Source organism: Ictidomys tridecemlineatus, chromosome 4 (genome assembly GCF_052094955.1).
Source record: "Ictidomys tridecemlineatus isolate mIctTri1 chromosome 4, mIctTri1.hap1, whole genome shotgun sequence".
NCBI classification, from domain to species: Eukaryota; Metazoa; Chordata; class Mammalia; order Rodentia; family Sciuridae; genus Ictidomys; species Ictidomys tridecemlineatus.
In genome coordinates, this window is record NC_135480.1 from 20,270,462 (window position 1) to 20,289,656 (window position 19,195).

The window sequence follows — 19,195 nt, forward strand, 5'->3', positions numbered from 1 at the left end:
GTGTCCGCTGAAAAAACTAAAAAATAAATATTAAAAAAAAAAGTGGTATATGGACACAATGCCTTTATTTTATTTATTTTATGTGGTGCTGAGGATCAAACCAAGTGCCTCACAAGTGCTAGGCAAACGCTCTACCACTGAGCCATGACCCCAACCCCAAGAGCTTATTTTTAATGTGAGGTTAGATACATTTCTAAGAAATTTATCAGTTTTACAAAGGAAAGTAAAAGGAGATTAAGATATGTTTTAATGTCTTCCTTTCTGCCAGAGGTTTATAGATGGAGCCATTGGGAAGTGATTGGAATTAAAGTTATTAGGGTTGAGCTCCCATGATTGAATGCTAGTGACTTAGTAAGGGAGAGAGACCAGCAGTGTGCTTCCTGTTTCTTACCATGTGAAAACCTACACCACCTTGGTACTCTGCCAACAAGGCCATCACCAGATGTAGTCCCTCAACCTTGGATCTTAAGACTGAGCCAAAATAAATCTCTTTCCTTATAACTCACTCACTCTGTGATCGTGTTATTGGCAATAGAAAATATGCTAATACCAGTTGTAAAGGCTGTCTAGGACATATCTCCCTTGTAGGAGAAATAGTTTTAAAAAACATCAGTTTTTCTCATCCTTGTATATTTCATATTTACTGTATGAATAGCAACATTCTTAAGTTCCATGATGGTACAATATTTAAAATTAAAGGGGAAAGCAGATCCTTCTTTCATGTAGCTCACCAGAAGGAAAAACCATGCAGTACCAACTAAAAATTGATGGCTGCATGCAGAAACAGAAACATTTGAGTTCAGAACAAACTTTATGTATTGGTAGTCAGGTAACTCAACAGATGACAAGTGTTTTGTGTTATGAAAATAGCTAATATTGTGTAGGCAGGAATTTCTCTGTGATTGAGGAAAGCTTCTGGGAGGAGGTAAGATTTTATTTGGGTCTTAAGACTAGAAAGGCTAATCTGGATTGTCGTCTTGTCTTCCAGTTGCATCTTTTTAGCAGCATCTCAAAAATGGCTTGTTAATATTGTTTTTCTATTGTGTGCCTGGTATTAATGTTTGAATACTGGATTTTAATTAGAAATGATTCCACATTAGCTATCTGTATGGTAAGTGCAATGCTTCCCAGGATTCCACAGCATGTGCCTCATTCTGGGGACTAAAGTATCTGAGTAGGTTGTAGTGTAACAGGCTCATTCACCATGCTCTTCCCTTTTATTTTTGCTACCAATTTTCCATTGGATTCCTATACTTGAAAATAAAGTTTTGGAATTTTTTTTCCCCTCAAAATCTAAGGGAAAACAGTATGTCTGGCCCATCAGTGCAGAATGTCTTTTAAAGCATCTACATACTAACATTTTTGTCAGGCCTACTTTTAGCAGAATCAGGATCTAGTTTTTACAAAATTCCAAGCCATCTTAGAAGCAGCTGTTACCACTTGGATTAGAAATAGCTAATCTTTTGCCCATACCCAAATAACTATAGTCCTTGCCTGGGGGTGTAGCTCAGTAGTAGAGTGCTTGCCTGGCATGGGTGAAGCTGTGGCTCAATCCCCAGTACCTAAACAAAACAAACAAACTCTAGTCTTCTGCTGAATGCATTGGCATAGGCCTGTAATCCCAGACACTCAGGAGGCTGAGGCAGGAGAATTGCAAGTTCAAGGTCAGCCTGGGTAACATAACCAGACACTGTCTCAAAATAAAAACCAGTCCCTTCTAAATCCTTTATCTCACATCCCAAAATAAATACTTCCCTTGAACCCATAAAATCATTGGCCTGTTAAATTTTTCCTTCATTCCAGTGTGAATGTGAAATTGGTGGGCAGTTGGATTCTAGAGTCTGTTTTCTGATCTTACATCACCTTTTTTTTATTCTCTTGAGTGTCTGGAGGCTTCTTTCTTAGCCTTTGGAGCTTAATCTTTCTGTCCCCGTAAATGGTAACAAGTGAAGTGACATCGCCGTGTTGTCTATGGAGCCTGAGTGTGCTAAGCTTTGCATTAGCCTTGGACAGATTTGAGGATTCTATGCCTTTTCTCTCTCCGAGGCCAGGCCTGGATTCTTTCTTGTTGGCCCCAGCTGACATTAATGTGTGATGCTGTACCCTGAAATGTACAGGTGCTCTTTTGACAGGAGCTTTTCACCCTTTAGAAGCTGGGCCCCCTAATGAGAATGTAGGCTCATAGAGCAGTAATTCACGTGTAGGTGGCCTGTAAGGAAAGTTTTAACAAAAGAGTTGGTTAAGAAGCTGATTTATTTTCTTGCTTTAACTCTCTTGTCATGTGCTGAGTGGGGGCGGAAGAGGAGGGGAGGGTGGGGAATGGTGCTGCTGAAAGCATTTATCTTCATTTCTGCCATCTCCCAGTGTTTATTACCCTGTGATCGACAGATGAGGAAAGCTGCCAGTCAAACCCACGTTCAGCACATTTCCATTTCCCTTCATTGCAGATTTTAGGCTTTTGAAATCTGCATCCTTTTTGCAGCAATAAAGGTCGTTTCCCTCCTGCTGCTGACAAGCCCAGGACCCTCTGGTCCAATTTCACTCACTTGTGCTTTCACCAAACAATAAAAACCACAGGAGTCACAGCAATTTAAGACAAGTGATTGGTGAGAGCTATTCAGTGCTTGAGTCAGTCAGTGGCTCTCTCTCACCTTTCCCCCTCAGTCCTCCTCCCACCCTCCCCTCTCTGCCTGTCCTTATATTGCTGAGGCACTGGAGGATCTGGCTTCCCTGGCTTCACCAAGGGATCTGGCTAAGCCAGCATGCTTCCAGTCAAACCAGGTTGTTAGGATCTAAATATAGGAAATGCCAGGATGTATAAGTGGAGATAGAATAATTCTTTTTTTTTTTTTAATTTTTTTTTAGTTGTAGATAGGAATGATATCTTTATTTTTATTTGTTAATTTTATTTTTTATGTGGTTCTGGGGATTGAACTCAGGGTTTCATGAGCATGAGTTACAAACCGAGCCCCTAGAATAATTTCATTTATCTGCATGTCTTCTGTCACAGGTAGAGGCTTTGAGGAAATCCCTGTCTGGTGGGAGTGAATGCTAGGTGTTTTTTGTTTGGGAATTTTTGTGAGGTTCTGCTCCCCCCCTTACCTAAATGCTGTGATTTTTGGAATGCTGTTCCTAAGAATCTTTCAGTACATGTGTTCTTGTGAGCTTATTTGTTTTTGTCTTAAATAATGTTTGTGGGTGGAAGAAAGGTAATGATATTCATTTCTTTGAAAATGGATGTTCTGCTTTCATAATTACTTGTCCCAATTACATCATTAGTATAAGTGCAGGTAATTGCTTCATTAGGACATATGTATTGAAGAAGGGCAGGACTCCACAGTGGTGATGAAAATGGGCTTCAGCCTTTTCATCTACCCACACAGGAGCCTCTTAGCTTGACCTCAGAGATCTAGGTCAAGATCTAGATCTTTCTTGATTCTGCCCCTAAAGCTCATTTGCCTTGATAGTAGCCAAGATTAATCCTGGATTTTGATACCATGGGAAGAAGGAGGAAGGACTCGATAAGGAGATCTTACTCCTTTTGTGGGGAAGGTGGTAACATATTGTAGAACTCCAGATAACACTGGTGCATTTAAGGCAATGTGACTGAATCATTGGGGTTTGCTGAATTAGGAATCAAAATAGACTGATGGCAGTCTGCTACCCCCAGTCTGTCCAGAGCATGGGCTCTGTCCTCTGTTTGACCTGTTTACTTACTTTTTTTTAAGGAGAATGGTTGTGCTAGTCTAGAAGTTCCATTCTCTAATTAGACCTAACTACTTTCTTCTAGATTTTAGTATTGCTCTGAATTCATGCCATGACTGTGAATGACTTTGTGTGCGTGCTGCCCTATTTAGGCATCTCTTCTTTCAAGGCATATGTCAAATGCCAACACCAAAGCATCAATACCATGTAATTCTACTTGATATCTAAAGTAGTCAAATTCACAGAAACAGAAAATAAAATGGTAGTTACAGGAGTTTGGTGAATGGGGAATGTGAGTTGTTTAATGGACATAGAGTTTCAGATTTGCAAGATGAAAAAGTTCTGGAGATCTGTTTCATGACAGTGTAAATACACTTAACTCTGGCAAATATACAATTAAATATGACTAAAATGGTAAATTTTATGTTATGTGCTTTTTACCACAATTAAAAAAAAACAATACCAGATTCTTCATATTGTTTACACTTACTTTGAATAGGAAGGCTCTAACCACTTTTGTGGCTACAATGAGCATCAGACTATTTTGTCTTGCTTCTCTTGGCTTGTTGTAAACTTTGCTTTGCTGTAGCCAAACAATCCTAGTTTGAACTGAGAAAAAAAAAAGCTTATGAAACTTGTGATGTATAGAAATATTTGATGGCTATTTCTTTTCTTGTTTACTACCCATATTCTAGGCTTTAGTAATTTCTATGTTGAGCTCTTCGACTGTCATTTATTTTGTTGGCCTTTTGAATATATCTTTCTTGATTGTGCCCCTAAAGCTCATGATTTGTCTGTGGACTAATATTACTCTTGTTATTCAGAGCAGGAGCTTTGGATCCTTTAGCAATTGAACAATTAAAATTTTGTTGGTTTATGGGCCTCACTTCTGCAAAGAACACATATAATTATTGAAGTCTGTATTAACAAAATATTCACCTTTTAATTCACATTAAATTTACATATTTCAAACTTATATGATAATTGACCTCAATATCATATTAGGGCTGAGGATGTAGTTCAGTGGTAGAATGCTTACCTAGCACGGACAAGGCCCTAGGTTCAAAAAAGAAAGTTCAGCATCAGAGTTAGGCACAGTGGTGCACGCCTATAATCCCAGCAGCTAGGGAGGCTGAGACAGGAGGATCACAAGTTCAAAGCCATCCTCAGCAACTTATCAAGACCCTAAGCAACTCAGCAAGACCATGTCTCTGAATAAAAAAGGGCTGGGGATGTGGCTCAGTGGTTAAGCACCCCTGAGTTTAATTCCCAGTACCAAAGAAAGAAAGAAAGCTCAGCACTAGGTAAAGTGACCATTAAAGCAGCTATTTGACAGCCTAAATTCAATGACAGGTGAAATGCCTTACATAGACTATTTCCTGTGCCAGAATCATTGATACCCACATGGTGTCTTTTTGCATTTGGATTTTTTGTTTGTTTGTTTTGGGGTGTATGTGTGTGTTGACAGAAAATGATATTCCCTCTTATATTACTCTTATCTTTAATTTTGGCCTCAAGTGAAGAATCAGTTGCAACTATAGAGAATTGATCTTTGATACCCTACCTTTTCCTTCCAAAGGAAATAATTGTTTCTCTTGAAAAATTTTTTGTTGGGGAGATGTGGTTTTGGGCATCAAACCCAGAGCATTGAGTATTTTTATATGCTTCCTTGCAGTATGTTTTCTATTAAATTTTAAAAAATACTAATATCTAATACTAGTATCTCATGTAAACCTATGCCTCAGTTATAAATGTACAATGGAATATTATTTACCCGTAAGACGAAGGAAGTAGTGAGACATTGTATAGCATATCTGAACCTTAAAAACACTATGCTAATGAAAGAATTATATAGTTTAGTAGGTTTACTATATGATTATTGCATGAATGTTCCTGAGAAATAAAACTGTGAAAGAAAGTATAGTGATTGTGAAGAGATAGGGAGAGAATATGACAGAGTAAAGGATTCTGACAGATTATGATGAAAATGTTCTGCAATTACACAATAGTGATGATTGTATAATTGATGATGTGGTGGTTACACAATTATGTGACTATACTAACAACCTTTGAATCAAATTCTTTAAATAGGCAGACTGTAAGGTATGATGAGGTATATCTTGATAAAGCTGTAAATTTTAAAGAAATATACATGTTTGACCCTTTTACTCAATGAGAACCATAAATGGTAACTAAGAGAAACTTGGGGGCACTTGTCTCATGGGAGGAAATCTTGTTATTTGCCATCAGGCACCCTTTTCAGGCCCCCCCCCCATTACAGAATACCTGACTATGAATTTTAGATGAGATTGTTAAGTGGTGACAAAGTGAGTGGGACTGAGTGCTTAATTATGCCTTGTTCTTAGGACACATTTAAAGACTGTATTGGAATGAAACTTTCTGAAAATATTAAGTGGTTCTTCCTAGGATTATATTCAGTTATACACTTAGGAAAGATGGTTTTCATGGCTAAATATTTCTATGTCATACTGCTCTAAGAAGAATTACCTTTCATTATCAGAAGCCAGTTTGTTCACTTAAAAAGGGCTTGGACAAATTCATAGAAAAAGCCAAAATAACAAACATAAAAATATGCATAAGATTTGGGTAGGCTGTGCACATTAAAAGAAATACATCAAGCTGCGATACACAAATGAAAATATGCACACCAGTATTCTAAGTTATTAAGAAGTGCAAATGGATACCAAAATTAGAAGTATCATTTTTTTACTTAACAAATTGACCAAAATTTATATTAAAGAGTGTTTAATAAACAGCCTTATTAATTCACCCACCATATGTTCCACCTATTTACTGGTTTGCAGTTCAGTGGTTTTTAGTATAGACAGAGTTGTACAACCATCACTATTATCAGTATATTTTAGAACTTTTTTTTCAGAGGGAGGGGAGTGAACTCAGGGGCATTCTACATCCTCACACCACCCCCCAACCCCCCAACCCCGCCTTTTTAAAAAAAATTTTTGAGACAGTCTTGCTAAGTTGCCAAGACTGGCCTTGAACTTGGGATCCTCCCTCAGCCTCCTGCCACACTTCACCCAGCAAGGCTTTAGTAATCATTTTCCTTTCCCTCCTCCCTCTGGCCCTAGGCCACCACTAATCTACATTTCATAGCTGCAGCGTTGCCTTTTCTAGACATTTTATATAAATGAAATCATGCACCATGTGGCTTTCTGAGAAGAATTTTGAAAAGTTATTCACTTGGAACTGCCCTGGGATTTCTAGGCTCAACTCTGCTGACCAGTTAACAGGCTGATTCTTACCTCAGTTTACCAAGCAGAAAGATTGCCATTTTTTTCTTTTAGGTCAATGAGTGCTTGTACCCCCAGCCCCATTCTTATTTCATCTTCCCAGCAACAAAAAGAACAGACATGGCCATTTTGAATTATGCAGCCTGAAATGAAACTGATTTTATAGGACTGAAATGTAATTTAATTATTTCCTTCTTTGCAATTTGCCCTTTTTTACCCTCCCCAAATTAGCTTTTCTGATAGATTTGCTAATGATTCCCATTGTTCTGTATTCTCACTGAACTGTTGAATCATACTCATCATTTCCCTGCTTCTAGAACAGATCTTAGAGAGAGGCTAAGAAACTGTTTTGACAAAAGGTTCCCAGTTCTTTTTTCCAAGCTACAGAAGAGAGAATCTGAGACAAACAGAGGCACAGAGATGCATGCAGGCAATCAGACTTGGTAGACCAATCAGGTGACTCTCATATGAATATTATGATTTTTATCCCTAGATATTTCTTTTTTCTTTTTTTGTGGTGCTAAGGATTGAACCCAGGACCTCATACAATAGATAAGCTCTTTACCGCTGAACTACAACCTCTACCCCACAAGACACATTTCTGAAGCTTCCAGCCAATTAATTAAAGACCTGACTGGGTTTGTATCTCAGTGGTAGAGCACTTGTCTAGCATGTGTCAGGCTCTGGGTTGAATCCCCAGTACCTACAAAGAATAAGTGAAGTAATTAAATAAAAATTAGAAGCCTATTAAAAAAAAAAAAAAGATTCCTGGAACTTAATAAAAGTGTTGGCTCTTTTTTTTCCTTTTTTTTTCTTAATAGACTTTTTAAAATAGTTCTCTCCCTGCCCATATCCCCCCTTTTTTATGGTCCTGGGGATGGAATCCAAGGCCTTGAACCAAACTTAAGTTTGAGTTCTACCACTGATCTACACTGCCAGTCCCTTAAAAAAGGCTTTTGAATTTATAGAAAAATTGAATGGAAAGCCCAGAAAGTTCCCATATACCCCTTCTCCCACACTCACAGCCTCCCCCATCATCAGTATCCTAAACCACAGTGGTACATTTGCTGCAATGGAAGGACTAATGTAGTTTATAATCCAAAGTACATGTTAGTGTTCACTCTTGATGATTTAACTTATATGGATTTTGCCAAATGCATGATGATATATATCTACCACTGTAGTATCATACAAAATAACTTTATTGCCCGCCCCCAATCTCTTTGGGCTCTACCTATTCATCTCTCCCTCCCTCCAAACCCTTGCCTACCAGCCCCCAACCTTTTTCTGTCTCCAGAGTTTTGCCTTTTTCATATTTCATATTGTCATATACAGATTGGGACCCTTATTTGAAATGCTTGGGACCAGAAGTATTTCAGATTCTGGAATATTTGCATAGACTTAAAGTTTCGTATTTCAGGTTTTGGGTTTCTGGGTTTCAGATTAGAAATGTCCCACCTGTAGTTGGAATCATATAGTATATAGTCTTTTGGCTTCTCTCACTTAGTTAATATGCATTTAAGATTCTTCCTTGTCTTTTCATAGTTTGATAGTGTGTTTTTAAAGAAGTAAACAATGTTCCATTGTAACCACAGTTTATTCATTCTCCTATTGAAAGATATCATGGTTGCCTCCAAGGTTCAACAGTTGTGAATAAAGCTACTATAAACATCAATGTGTAGGTTTTTATGTGGAAATAAGTTTGCAACTCATTTGGATGAATATCAAGGAGCAGGATTGCTGGATCATATGGTAAGAGTATGTTCAGTTTTGCAAGGACTGCCGTTCTCTCTTCCAAGTAGATATGCCATTTTGCGTTCCTACCAGCAATGAATGTTACTCCATATCTTGTCAGCATTTGGTGTTATCAGTGTTTTGGATTTTAGCCATTCTGATATGTGGGTAGTTGTTTCTTATTTTAATTAAATTTGAAATTTTCTAATGAATGTGGTGTTGAAAATCTTTTCATAAACATATTTGCCATCTATATATCTTCTTTGGTGAGCTGTCTGTTCAGGTCCTTTACCCATTTCAAAAATAAGGTTGTCAGGCTGGGGATGTGGCTCAAGTGGTAGCGCGCTTGCCTGGCATGCCTGCGGCCCGGGTTCGATATTCAGCACCACATAAAAACAAAGATGAACAAAGATGTTGTGTCCACCGAAAACTAAAAAATAAGTATTAAAAATTCTCTCTCTCTCTCTCTCTCTCTCTTTCTCTCTCTCTCTATCTATCTATCTATCTTTAAAAAAAATAATAATAAGGTTGGTCATTTGTTTTTGGTTAGTTTTAAGAGGTTTTTTTTTTTTTTTAATTTTTAGATACCAATCCTTTATCAGATAAATGTTTTGGACAGATATTTCTCTCAGTTTGGCTCATCTTTTTATTCTCTTAACAATCACTTTCATAGCAGAAATTAATTTTAATAAGGTCCAATTTAATTTTTTATTTCATGGGTTGTGCTTTTGGTGTTATATCTCAAAGTCGTCAGTAAACCCAAGGTCACTTCGATTTTCTCTTAAGTCTTCTAGGGATTAGATCTTCTAGTGTTTTATCCTAGGGTCTGTGATCCAGTTAGAGTTGATTTTTGTGAAAAGTATAAGATTTGTGTCTGGATGCTTTTTTTCTGTTTTCATTTTTTGCATATGGATATCCAGTTGTTATATAAGCACCATTTGTTGAAAAGACTTGTATTTTCTCCATCGAATTGCTTTTGATTCTTTTTCAAAGATCAGCAGACTAGATTTATACAGATCTATTTCTGGGCTTTCTGTTTCATTCATCTTTGGGTCTATTCTTTTGCCAGTGCCATTCTGTCTTGTTTGTTTGCTTTGTGATGCTGGGGATCAAACCCAGGGCCTCACTAGGAAAGCACTCTACCACTGAGTCATGTCTCCGGCCCTTAAAGCCATTCTGTCTTGATTATCATAGCTTTATAGGAAGTGTTGAAGTTAAGTAATGTCAGTGTCAGTCCTCCAACTTTTAAATTTCCTTCTATATTGTTTTGAGTTTCTTACATTTCCATATAAACTTTACAATAATTTTCTTAATAATCACAAAATAATTTGTTGGCATTTTTATTAGAATTGCATTGAATCTATAGATCCAGTTTGGGAAGAATCGACATAACAGTATTAAGTCTTGCTGTCCATGAACATAGGATATCTCTCCAACTTAGTTGTATTTTTTGTAATTTCTTTCACCAGATTTACAGCTTTCTGCATGTAAGTCTTCTATATACTTTTTTAGATCCATATACCCTCCTCCTCCCCCCTCCCCTCCCCTCCCCTCCCCTCCTCCTTCTCTCTCTCTCTCTCTCTCTCTCTCTCTCTCTCTCTCTCTCTCTCTCTCTCTCTCTCTCGTATATATGTGTGTGCTAACGTAAATGGTGTTGTAGTTCAAACCATTTCTTTGTTCACTGCTGGTATATTGGAAAGCAGTTGACTTTTGTATACAAGACTTTTACTCTGCAGCTTGCTATAATCACTTAATAGTTCCAGGTTTTTTGTTTTTGATTCCTTTGGATTGTCTACATAGTTATATCATTTGGTTTTTAGTATTCAATTCTGTGAATTTCTTTCTATGCACTGTTTTTACTGCATCCCACAAATTTTGATAAGCTATATTTTTAATTAAATTCAATTTAGTTTTTTAATTAATTAATTAATTAGGCAGAGCTGGGAGTCAGACTCAATGCTTTGAGCATGCTAAGCAGGTGCTCTTCTATTGACCTACCTAGTCCTAATTCATAATATAAGTTTCTCTTGAAATGTCTTCTTTTAAGGAGAAGCAGAATACCATTTGTATAATTCTCTGCCTTTGATTAGTTTCTATGATCAGTGTTACTAACAATTTTGTGCCTTTGGCAGCAGGCATTCCAGAAGTGGTGCTTTCACAAGTACCATTTTTGGAGGTAAAATGTAGGCTGTATTCATCTGGGGTCGCGTTTCTCAAACAAGAATGGTTTTTATCCCAAGGGAATATTTGGCAACGTCTGGAGACATTTTTGGTTGTCATAACTAGATGGAGATAGGTGTTATCGGCATCTAGTGGATGAAGTTTAGAGATGCCATTAAATGTCCTACAATTCATGAGAGTCCTCCCTACCCCCAGAAAGAATTCTCTGGCCCAAAACTCGAGCAGAGTGATGCTTGAGAAATCCTGATTCTAGCTTGTTACATTCTGTTGTTACATGGAGAACCTTGAAGCCTTAGAAATCCCTAGGCAGACTCTCAGGATTTGTTTTCTGAGGTTAAGTGCCTCCTCTGTAAATACTTTGTGGTTTGGTCCATTAACTTGCTCTGGCACATTTCCTGTACCTTGAACTTAGCAGCCAGAGGCCTACTAAATTTTTTTTTTTTTTAAACAGAGTAGTACTTATATTCTTCCTGATGTTTCCAAGAGACAGGCTCAGTTGGCCTGCATTTCTTACAGAAGAGAACCTGGTGATAATATTCTAATCTGTTGCTGGCATCTTTAGCTCCCTAATCTGTGTTTACATGGCACTGAAAATCAATTCTCCCTGGTGCCAGGCTCTGTTCCTCCTCAGCACTCTGGCACCATTGGCAGAAAACACCTCCCTAGTCTCTTCACAGTGCTACCCTACTCGTTTATTTTATTGCACAGCTGTTCTCCAGAAAATGTTTCTTGAGGCATAGATCATACAGGATGCCTTTGGAGAGGGGGGTTGGAGTCTTTATCATTTGTGTTCCCAGTTGCAGATCCACAGCACTTGGAAAGCATCTGGTTATTCCTGAACTGTTTTCCTGTTTGTAGCTACCATCTCCTCCCCCAGAATAAGCTCCCAGAATATGAAGTTTGTTTCCTTCATTTATTTTCCTTCCTCTCTTAGCAACTAGCATTTCGTTCATCACAGACTAAAAAAGTAATTTACCTTCTTTCCTTTTGTGTAATATGCTCTTCTAGTAAAGTTTGAGGAAATTGTAAGGATCTAAAGTTATTTGTGAGACTGGTAGTCAAAGGGAGATAGATATCAGCCATCTAGATTATAGATAAGCAAGCATGGGGAACAGTTAAGAAGCTCAGTGGGTCAGAATGAAACTTAAGTCTTTAAAAGAAAATGGTAGAACTTCAAACTAAAAATTATTTGTATTATTATATAGTTTAGGAAAAACAAGAAAGTGCATTTTAAGAAAATTCTGCAAACTCATTGTTTTATGGAATGAAGTGTTACCAGATTCCAGAATCATAAAAAAAATATAAAGCTGATTAAAATATTCAAAAAGAAAGTCTGGCTGGTATCTGACCTTCTTTATGACCAAAGGTTTCCCATATTCTCACATCACATGTGATTATTGAAGAAACATTTTTCTGTTAAGGTTAAAGGAAGGGACATGCTTTAACCTCATCTGAATAGTATGACATAGGGTCCTCAATAAGGGTTTGAGGTCTGGGTATGTTGACAACACTCCTAAATGCTATCTTTCTCAGGTTTTCATGTAGATCATGATAGTTTGGGACTATCTGTGAATTTGTAAGATTCAAAAATTAAGGGTATTGGTTTTTCTAGAACAGTTATTTTTCAACCTTTATTTCATTATTATCCTCCTGAGAAACCTTTTTAGACATTTTTTCCCCAGTCATCATTCCATGAAATTTTAATGTCATAGATAAAATTATTTATATACTCTGGCATTTGGGAGGGGAACAAATGATTACAGTGTCTTTGGGGAATGGTTACCTCACTTCCCCTGGCCCTCATGCACCAGTTTTAACCCCCATGAAGGCAATATCACCCATGCTGAGACCTCAGAAATCTAGAGATATATCATTATCCTTGGAAATGAACTGTTACTTGTACCTTTCCTTACAAATTAAAACTGGGACAAGGACTGTTAATAAATTAATGTTGAAAAGTGTCTTCTGATAGCCTGCAGCAGTTATAAGAGTAAAAAGAATGTGTTTCTTTATCTTATGCCTTGTATGGAAGACATTTTCTCTCTAAACAATACCTTGATCATTTGAGGAAAGAATAGGCAAACATCAGGATTAGCAGAGCAATAAATGCAGCTCTCTAAAAGGAAAAAGAAATCACAGATCACAAGATGCTTTTGCAATGATATGTGGAGGGGAAAGAGTAGGTTAATATTGAAAAATCCAGGTATAAAATTGTCCATCGTTCCAAAGCTAGTATGCTCTAACAAGTTCAGTTTCTGAAAATAGGAGTTGATTTGTAGCAGAGAATACCATTTAGCTTATCTGGCATCTAAGAATGTTCTATTCTCCCAAGAGAGTTTGGCTCTGTCTGATCACAAGGGTGGTTGTGTATGAAATGCACCTCGGAAGGAGGAGGAGGAAATGACATGTTCATGTAAATGAAATACAACTGCAAATTAAAGTGTCACCCTGTTAAAAAAAATCCATTTTTATTTAATTGGTTACCAAGGGAAAAATGTCATACAGAAGTATATATCAGGGAAAGTTAAACTGTGAAATATTACAAGCAAATCTGGATTCAAGGAAGTTCTTGGGGGGGAATTATAAAAAATTGTCTTAATAAAAATATTCTGATGCTGCAAAACTAGCTCATGAATTTCTGCCCTGTTACATGCCAGGATTCTGAAAGAGATTAACAAATATTTCATTTCTTCTTTACCGTCTCTCTATCCAGTCAGCTGTGTGCTAGCTGCCTCTTCCCTGAAGGGTGCCTTCTTTTGAGATGTATTATGAGGAAGAAGGTCATCTACAAAGGAGATGCTTTCTCCAAAACAGTGCTGCTTACTATCAAAACATCCAAGGACTAAAATTAGCTTTTGGCTTTTCCATGTTCATGGTGTCCTCCCACTTTTTACTTTCCTTTCTCCACATTTTTATGAAAACACATCTGTCTCTTTAGATCATGAGCCTTCTACTAGATGGTATACGTACAGGACCTACCACAATGTTGGCACAAAATAAATGTTAAGTGATAATGGAAGGGTTGATGAATGGAATTATATTTCCACCATAGAATTGTTCCTTAGGATATAATATGTTTCCTCTTTGAGGTAAAAACCTTGCCATATGAGATTCCACAGGTTTTTTTTTCCCCCCAACTTTAGTTGTGGTTCTTTCTCTTTTCTCCATTCTACTAATCTCACTATTATTTTCTGTTCTACAATGGAAACATGCAGATAAATGATGTATTGTTCTGTCTTTGTTTTCTCCTCCATCAGGGGCAGTGATTGGTGATGGACAGTCTGCTGTGGCCAGTAACATTGCTAATACCACCTATCGGCTCCAGTGGTGGGACTTCACTAAGTTTGACCTTCCAGAGATAAGTAATGGTAAGCCAATATCAACCTGGGGTCCTGGTGGAAGGGGATACATTTCTGGTAACCCAGAACTCAAAGCCTCATGTAGCACTGGATTTTTAATCGTCTCATTGGGTAGTTGATGGACACAGGCCATTCATTCTACAGCTCTTCTGCTCACCTCAGCACTCCAGTTAACATGTCTTGAGCCCTGAGGAATTTATGGTCTAGTAGTTCACTGGCCAAAGTCTAAAAGTTAGATGGAACTAAAAGGATCAGAAATAGAAGGTAGTATCAGGCCTGAAGGCTACACCTTGTGACCCTTGAAGAGGAATATAGTGATGTTAAGCTCATTTATAAACCCAGTCCTGATTGGACTGAAGTGAGTGGTATGGTTTATTTCTTTTTTTACAGATATATCTGTCTAAAACTTCTTTTTTCCTTGCTTCTGGAGAAGTTCGTAGTCTCATGTTCCCATTATTCACTTGGAATCACAACTTTGTAGACATTTCATTTCATTTGGTGTTTAAGGAAGGACCTTCTCACATTCCTGAAAAGTGGTAGTTCAGACCTTGCTTGTTTTCTTCTGATGGTAGGCCTCATCTGACTAGAGATTCTAACCATCACTGCAAAATTTCTGTTAAACTGTTCTTTATTGTACTGTGAGCCCCTGTTCCCCTTCTTCCTGTTCGGTTTTACCACTGAATTTCCATAGAATAAGCCTAATGAGGGGCTGGAGTTGTGGCTCCATGGTACAGCACTTGCCTGGCATGTGTGAGACCCTCGGTTCAATCCTTAGCACTGCATTTCAATCAATCAATCAATCAACCAACCAACCAACCAACCAACTAACCATTTACAACTAAAAAAATCTTAAAAAAAAAAAAAAAAGAAGAAGAAAGAAAAAGTAAGAACAAGCCTAATGATGCCTTCCAAGTAACATTCCTCTAGCTATTTGAAGGTAAATTGCCTTTTCCCTTTAAATCTTTCTTTTCAGGCCTTACTGCCTTAGATTGCTTTATCTTGTGTCGCTTCCAAATCCTTGGCAGTTCTGCTCATCTTCCATTTTAACTTTGGCAGGGTGTGGAGGTGGGAGGGGAGGTGACACAGAACAGAATAGAAGAGTCTTGACATGAGCTTGTACCTAGTACTTTGGACAGTATTCATCTTACCTAAGATTTCAGCAGCTTTTTCTGAAGCCACTATTGAGTTTGCAGTCACTTAAAATTTCTTGATTTATTATTATTAAGCCAAAACTCAAATGCTCTGTACTTAACTTGTGTGGCTGGAATCTTTTAAAAACCAAAGTATTTGTTTTCATGAAATTTTATCATGGCATCATTGATTCCTAGCTCTTGCCTCTCAATATCTTATTGAACTTTGATTAGTCTTCTCTCATTCTTATATCATCTACTAATTTGATAAACACCCTTCCCCTTTCTTCCTTCAGATTATTAGCAAAACTGATAAATCAAAGCAAAGTATGGTGGCACAGGCCTGTAATCCCAGTGATTTGGGAGGCTGAGACAGGAGGATTGCAAGTTCAAGACCAGTTTCAGCAATTTAGGGAAACCCTGAGTAACTTAACATGATCTTGTCTCAAAATAAAAAATAAAAAGGGCTGGGAATGTGGCTCAGTAGTAAAGCACCTCTGGGTTCAATCCCTAGTTCCAAAAGAAAAGAAAAGAAAAGAAAAATCAGTGAATCAGGACACTGCACTAAGCTTTGTTGTATTGTAGGTTTTGTCTGTTGATTTGAGTTCATAAATTACATTTTAGGATTTAGTTATTCACATCTGCAGTTTATGTTTCCTGTCTTATCTGTAGAAAGGATTTGTTGAATACCTTAAAATAATTAAGATGTTGTCTATTTGTGGCATTTCCCTGTATGCCAGTGTTTTCTTCTTTTGTGGTGGGGGGAGGTGGTTATCGGGGATTGATCCTGGGGCATTTAACCACTGAACCATATCCCCAGCCATTTTTGTATTTTATTTAGATACAGGGTCTCACTGAGTTGCTTAGTGCCTTGCTAAATTTCTGAGGCTGACTCTGAACTGATGATCCTCCTGTCTCAGCCTCCTGAGCCACTGAGATTACAGGCCTCTGTCCCCAACTGTATAACACTCTTGATATTTTTATCAAAGGAAATGAGGTTGGTTTTTTATGTTCTGTTCCTTAGTGAAATCTCATCCATTTCTATCTAAATGCTTATAATCCAGGTATGTCCAATAATCTGTTCTTTAATCCTACTAAGAATCCATAGCAGTTTACTTTCCCTTATCAAAAACCAAATGTGCTGGGTTTGGTGGCACACGCCTATAATCCCATTGGCTTGGGAGGTTGAGGCAGGAGGATCTCGAATTCAAAGCCAACCTCTGCAACAGTAAGGCGCTAATCAACTCAGTGAGACCCTGTCTCTAAATAAAATACAAAATAGGGCTGGGGATGTGGCTCAGTGGTTGAATGCCCCTGAGTTCAATCCTTGGTACCCACCCACTCACCCCCAAAGAAAGAAGAAAGAAAACCAAAATGTGTTTGTTCATCTCTACTTTTCTGGCCCAAATCTTACTGGCTATAATTTTTTTTACAGTTAATTTGTTTCCTTAATTTGTCACTTTCTATTGATATAATATGAATTAGGTAATACAGTTACTGTTCAAAAATTTTAGAAATATAAAAAGATGTACAATATGAAGCCTTCCAATCCTGTTCCCTGCCACCTACCATTTCTTACCACAGGCAACCACTGTTAACAGTTTCTTGTCTGTCTTTTCAAGGATATTATGTATGTATAAAAACAAATGCAAAGTAATATTTTCCCACCTTTTATGTATTCTGAATGGCAGCACACTGTACCTATTTTTCTTATGTTTTTTCTTTAACAGTATATCTTAGTGATCTTTACATATTAGTATAGAAAGAAATTATTCAAAGCTGAGGATGTGTAGCTCGGTAGTAGAATTTTTGCCTACCATGCAGGAAGCCATAGGTTCAATCCCCAATACTACATTCAGTCAGTGAATTTACTCATTTTTTATGGCTGCCTTGTATTTCATTGAATAAATTTTATTTTTTAACTTGTGTTCTATTAGGTTGTTTTCAACCTTCTGCTATACAAGCTATATTACAGTTTGTCATCTTGCACATGTATAAACATGTTGATAAGATAAATACCTAGAAATTGAAATTTCAGGGAGGAAAAGAGTATGTACATTGGTAATTTTGGTAGATCTTACCATATTGCCCTTTGTGCATATTGTGCCACTTTAAATTCCTACCTGCAATTCATGAGAGTACTTGATTCCCTAAACTCTTTCTGATAACTTTTATTATTTATTTGCAAATATGATAGTTAAAAAGTAGTATGTGCACATTTTAAATTGGTCCCAAACAAGGTTGTGTGTCTCTTTGTATACTTGACCATTTGCTGCTCTGTCTTGACCTGCCTACATGCTTTACCTCTTTCTCTATTGTGCTAATGGTCTTTTCCTCAGCAACTCTACAGAAGCTCTTTATAAATCAGAAAATTAACTTATAATAAGAGTTTCCTACCTGTCATTTATCTTTTGACTTTGCTGAAGGTTATTTTTGTCATAGAACTTATTTTAAATCAAAATTATACAACTTTCCTTTTATGGTTCCTAGTTTTTTGTGTCATCATTAAGATCATTTAGTACTTTATATTTTAATTTTTTGTATTTAAAATCCTTGATTCTTTAGGAAACTTAATCCCCCATAAGAAGACTGATCCAACTTTCTCCCCATTATGGCTCATTATTTGTCCCAGCCCATTAATATTCCATTTGTTTCCACTGATTTGGAATGTCATTTTTCATCATACTATTAATTTTCTGTGTATATCCAGACATACTTTCTGGCTATTCTATTATAGTGAGCTGATTGTTCAGATGAGAGTTCACATGGATTTTGTTGTTTTCTGTGTTTTGTGGTACTGGGAGTAGAATCCAGGAGTAGAACCACTGAGCTGCCTTCCCAGACCCTTTTTTAATTTTTTATTTTAAGATAGGGACTTGCTAGGTTGCAGAGGCTAGCTTGGAACTTATGATCCTCCTGTCTCAGCCTCTAAGTTGCTGCAAGTATATAAGCATGTGCCACTTTTTCCAGTGTGGGTTTCATTTTAGAAGATTTAGAATCTGGTAGAACTAGTTTACTGTTTTGTTTTGTGTTTTTTAAGTTTTTCTGTCTACTTTTATATTTTTTTAACTACATTTTTATTTTTTCTCTTGATAGGAACATTAAAACTACCTTTTAGCCTGGCACGGTGGCACATACCTGTAATCCCAAGTACATAATTCTTAAACTACACTAGTTCAAATCTCAGCTCAAGTACCATCTAGCAGTATGACTTTGGGTAGTTTAATCTCTCTATACTTAATTTTCCTTGTCTATAAATAAAGATTGTAATAATGTAATAATGCAAACTTCATAGGATTGTTATGAGAATCAAAAGATTAACATGTATCAAGTACTATTAAATACTATTAAAATATTTTTAGTTGTAGACAGACACAATACCTTTATTTTATTTGTTTTTATTTTTATGTGGTACCAGGGATCAAATCCAGTGCCTCATGCATGTTAGCAAAGCACTCTACCACTGAGTCACAACCCTGGCCCTATTTTTCCATATTTTTATTGGTACATTGTAATTATACATAATGGAATCTATGTTACATATTTGTATATGCATGTGATATAACAATATAATTTGGCTCATATCATTTTCCAGTATTTCCCTTTTTTCTCTCTTCCTCTCTCCCCTTGGTCCTTTTTCTTTACACTACTGATCTTCCTTCAGTTTTCATGAGATTCCCCCCACTACCACCTTTCTTCCCCCCCCATTTATCTCTTCATTCATTTACATATATCTAGATTATTCCCACAGTTTGGCTATTGTGAATTTTGCTGCTGTATATATGGGTATTCATATATTGTATAGTATGCTGATTTT

General features: G+C 37.0%; 1 protein-coding gene across 12 annotated transcripts in view; it reads left to right on the forward strand.

Annotated features, from left to right (window-relative positions):
- Window positions 1-19,195, forward strand: part of Ambra1 (autophagy and beclin 1 regulator 1) — a 179,414-nt gene that overhangs the window by 118,817 nt on the left and 41,402 nt on the right. For all 12 annotated transcript variants that reach the window (XM_078046113.1, XM_040284424.2, XM_078046110.1 and 9 more), the window contains one exon: window positions 14,147-14,257. In XM_078046113.1, the coding sequence (XP_077902239.1) occupies window positions 14,147-14,257 (111 nt within the window). The remainder of the gene's footprint in view (window positions 1-14,146; window positions 14,258-19,195) is intronic.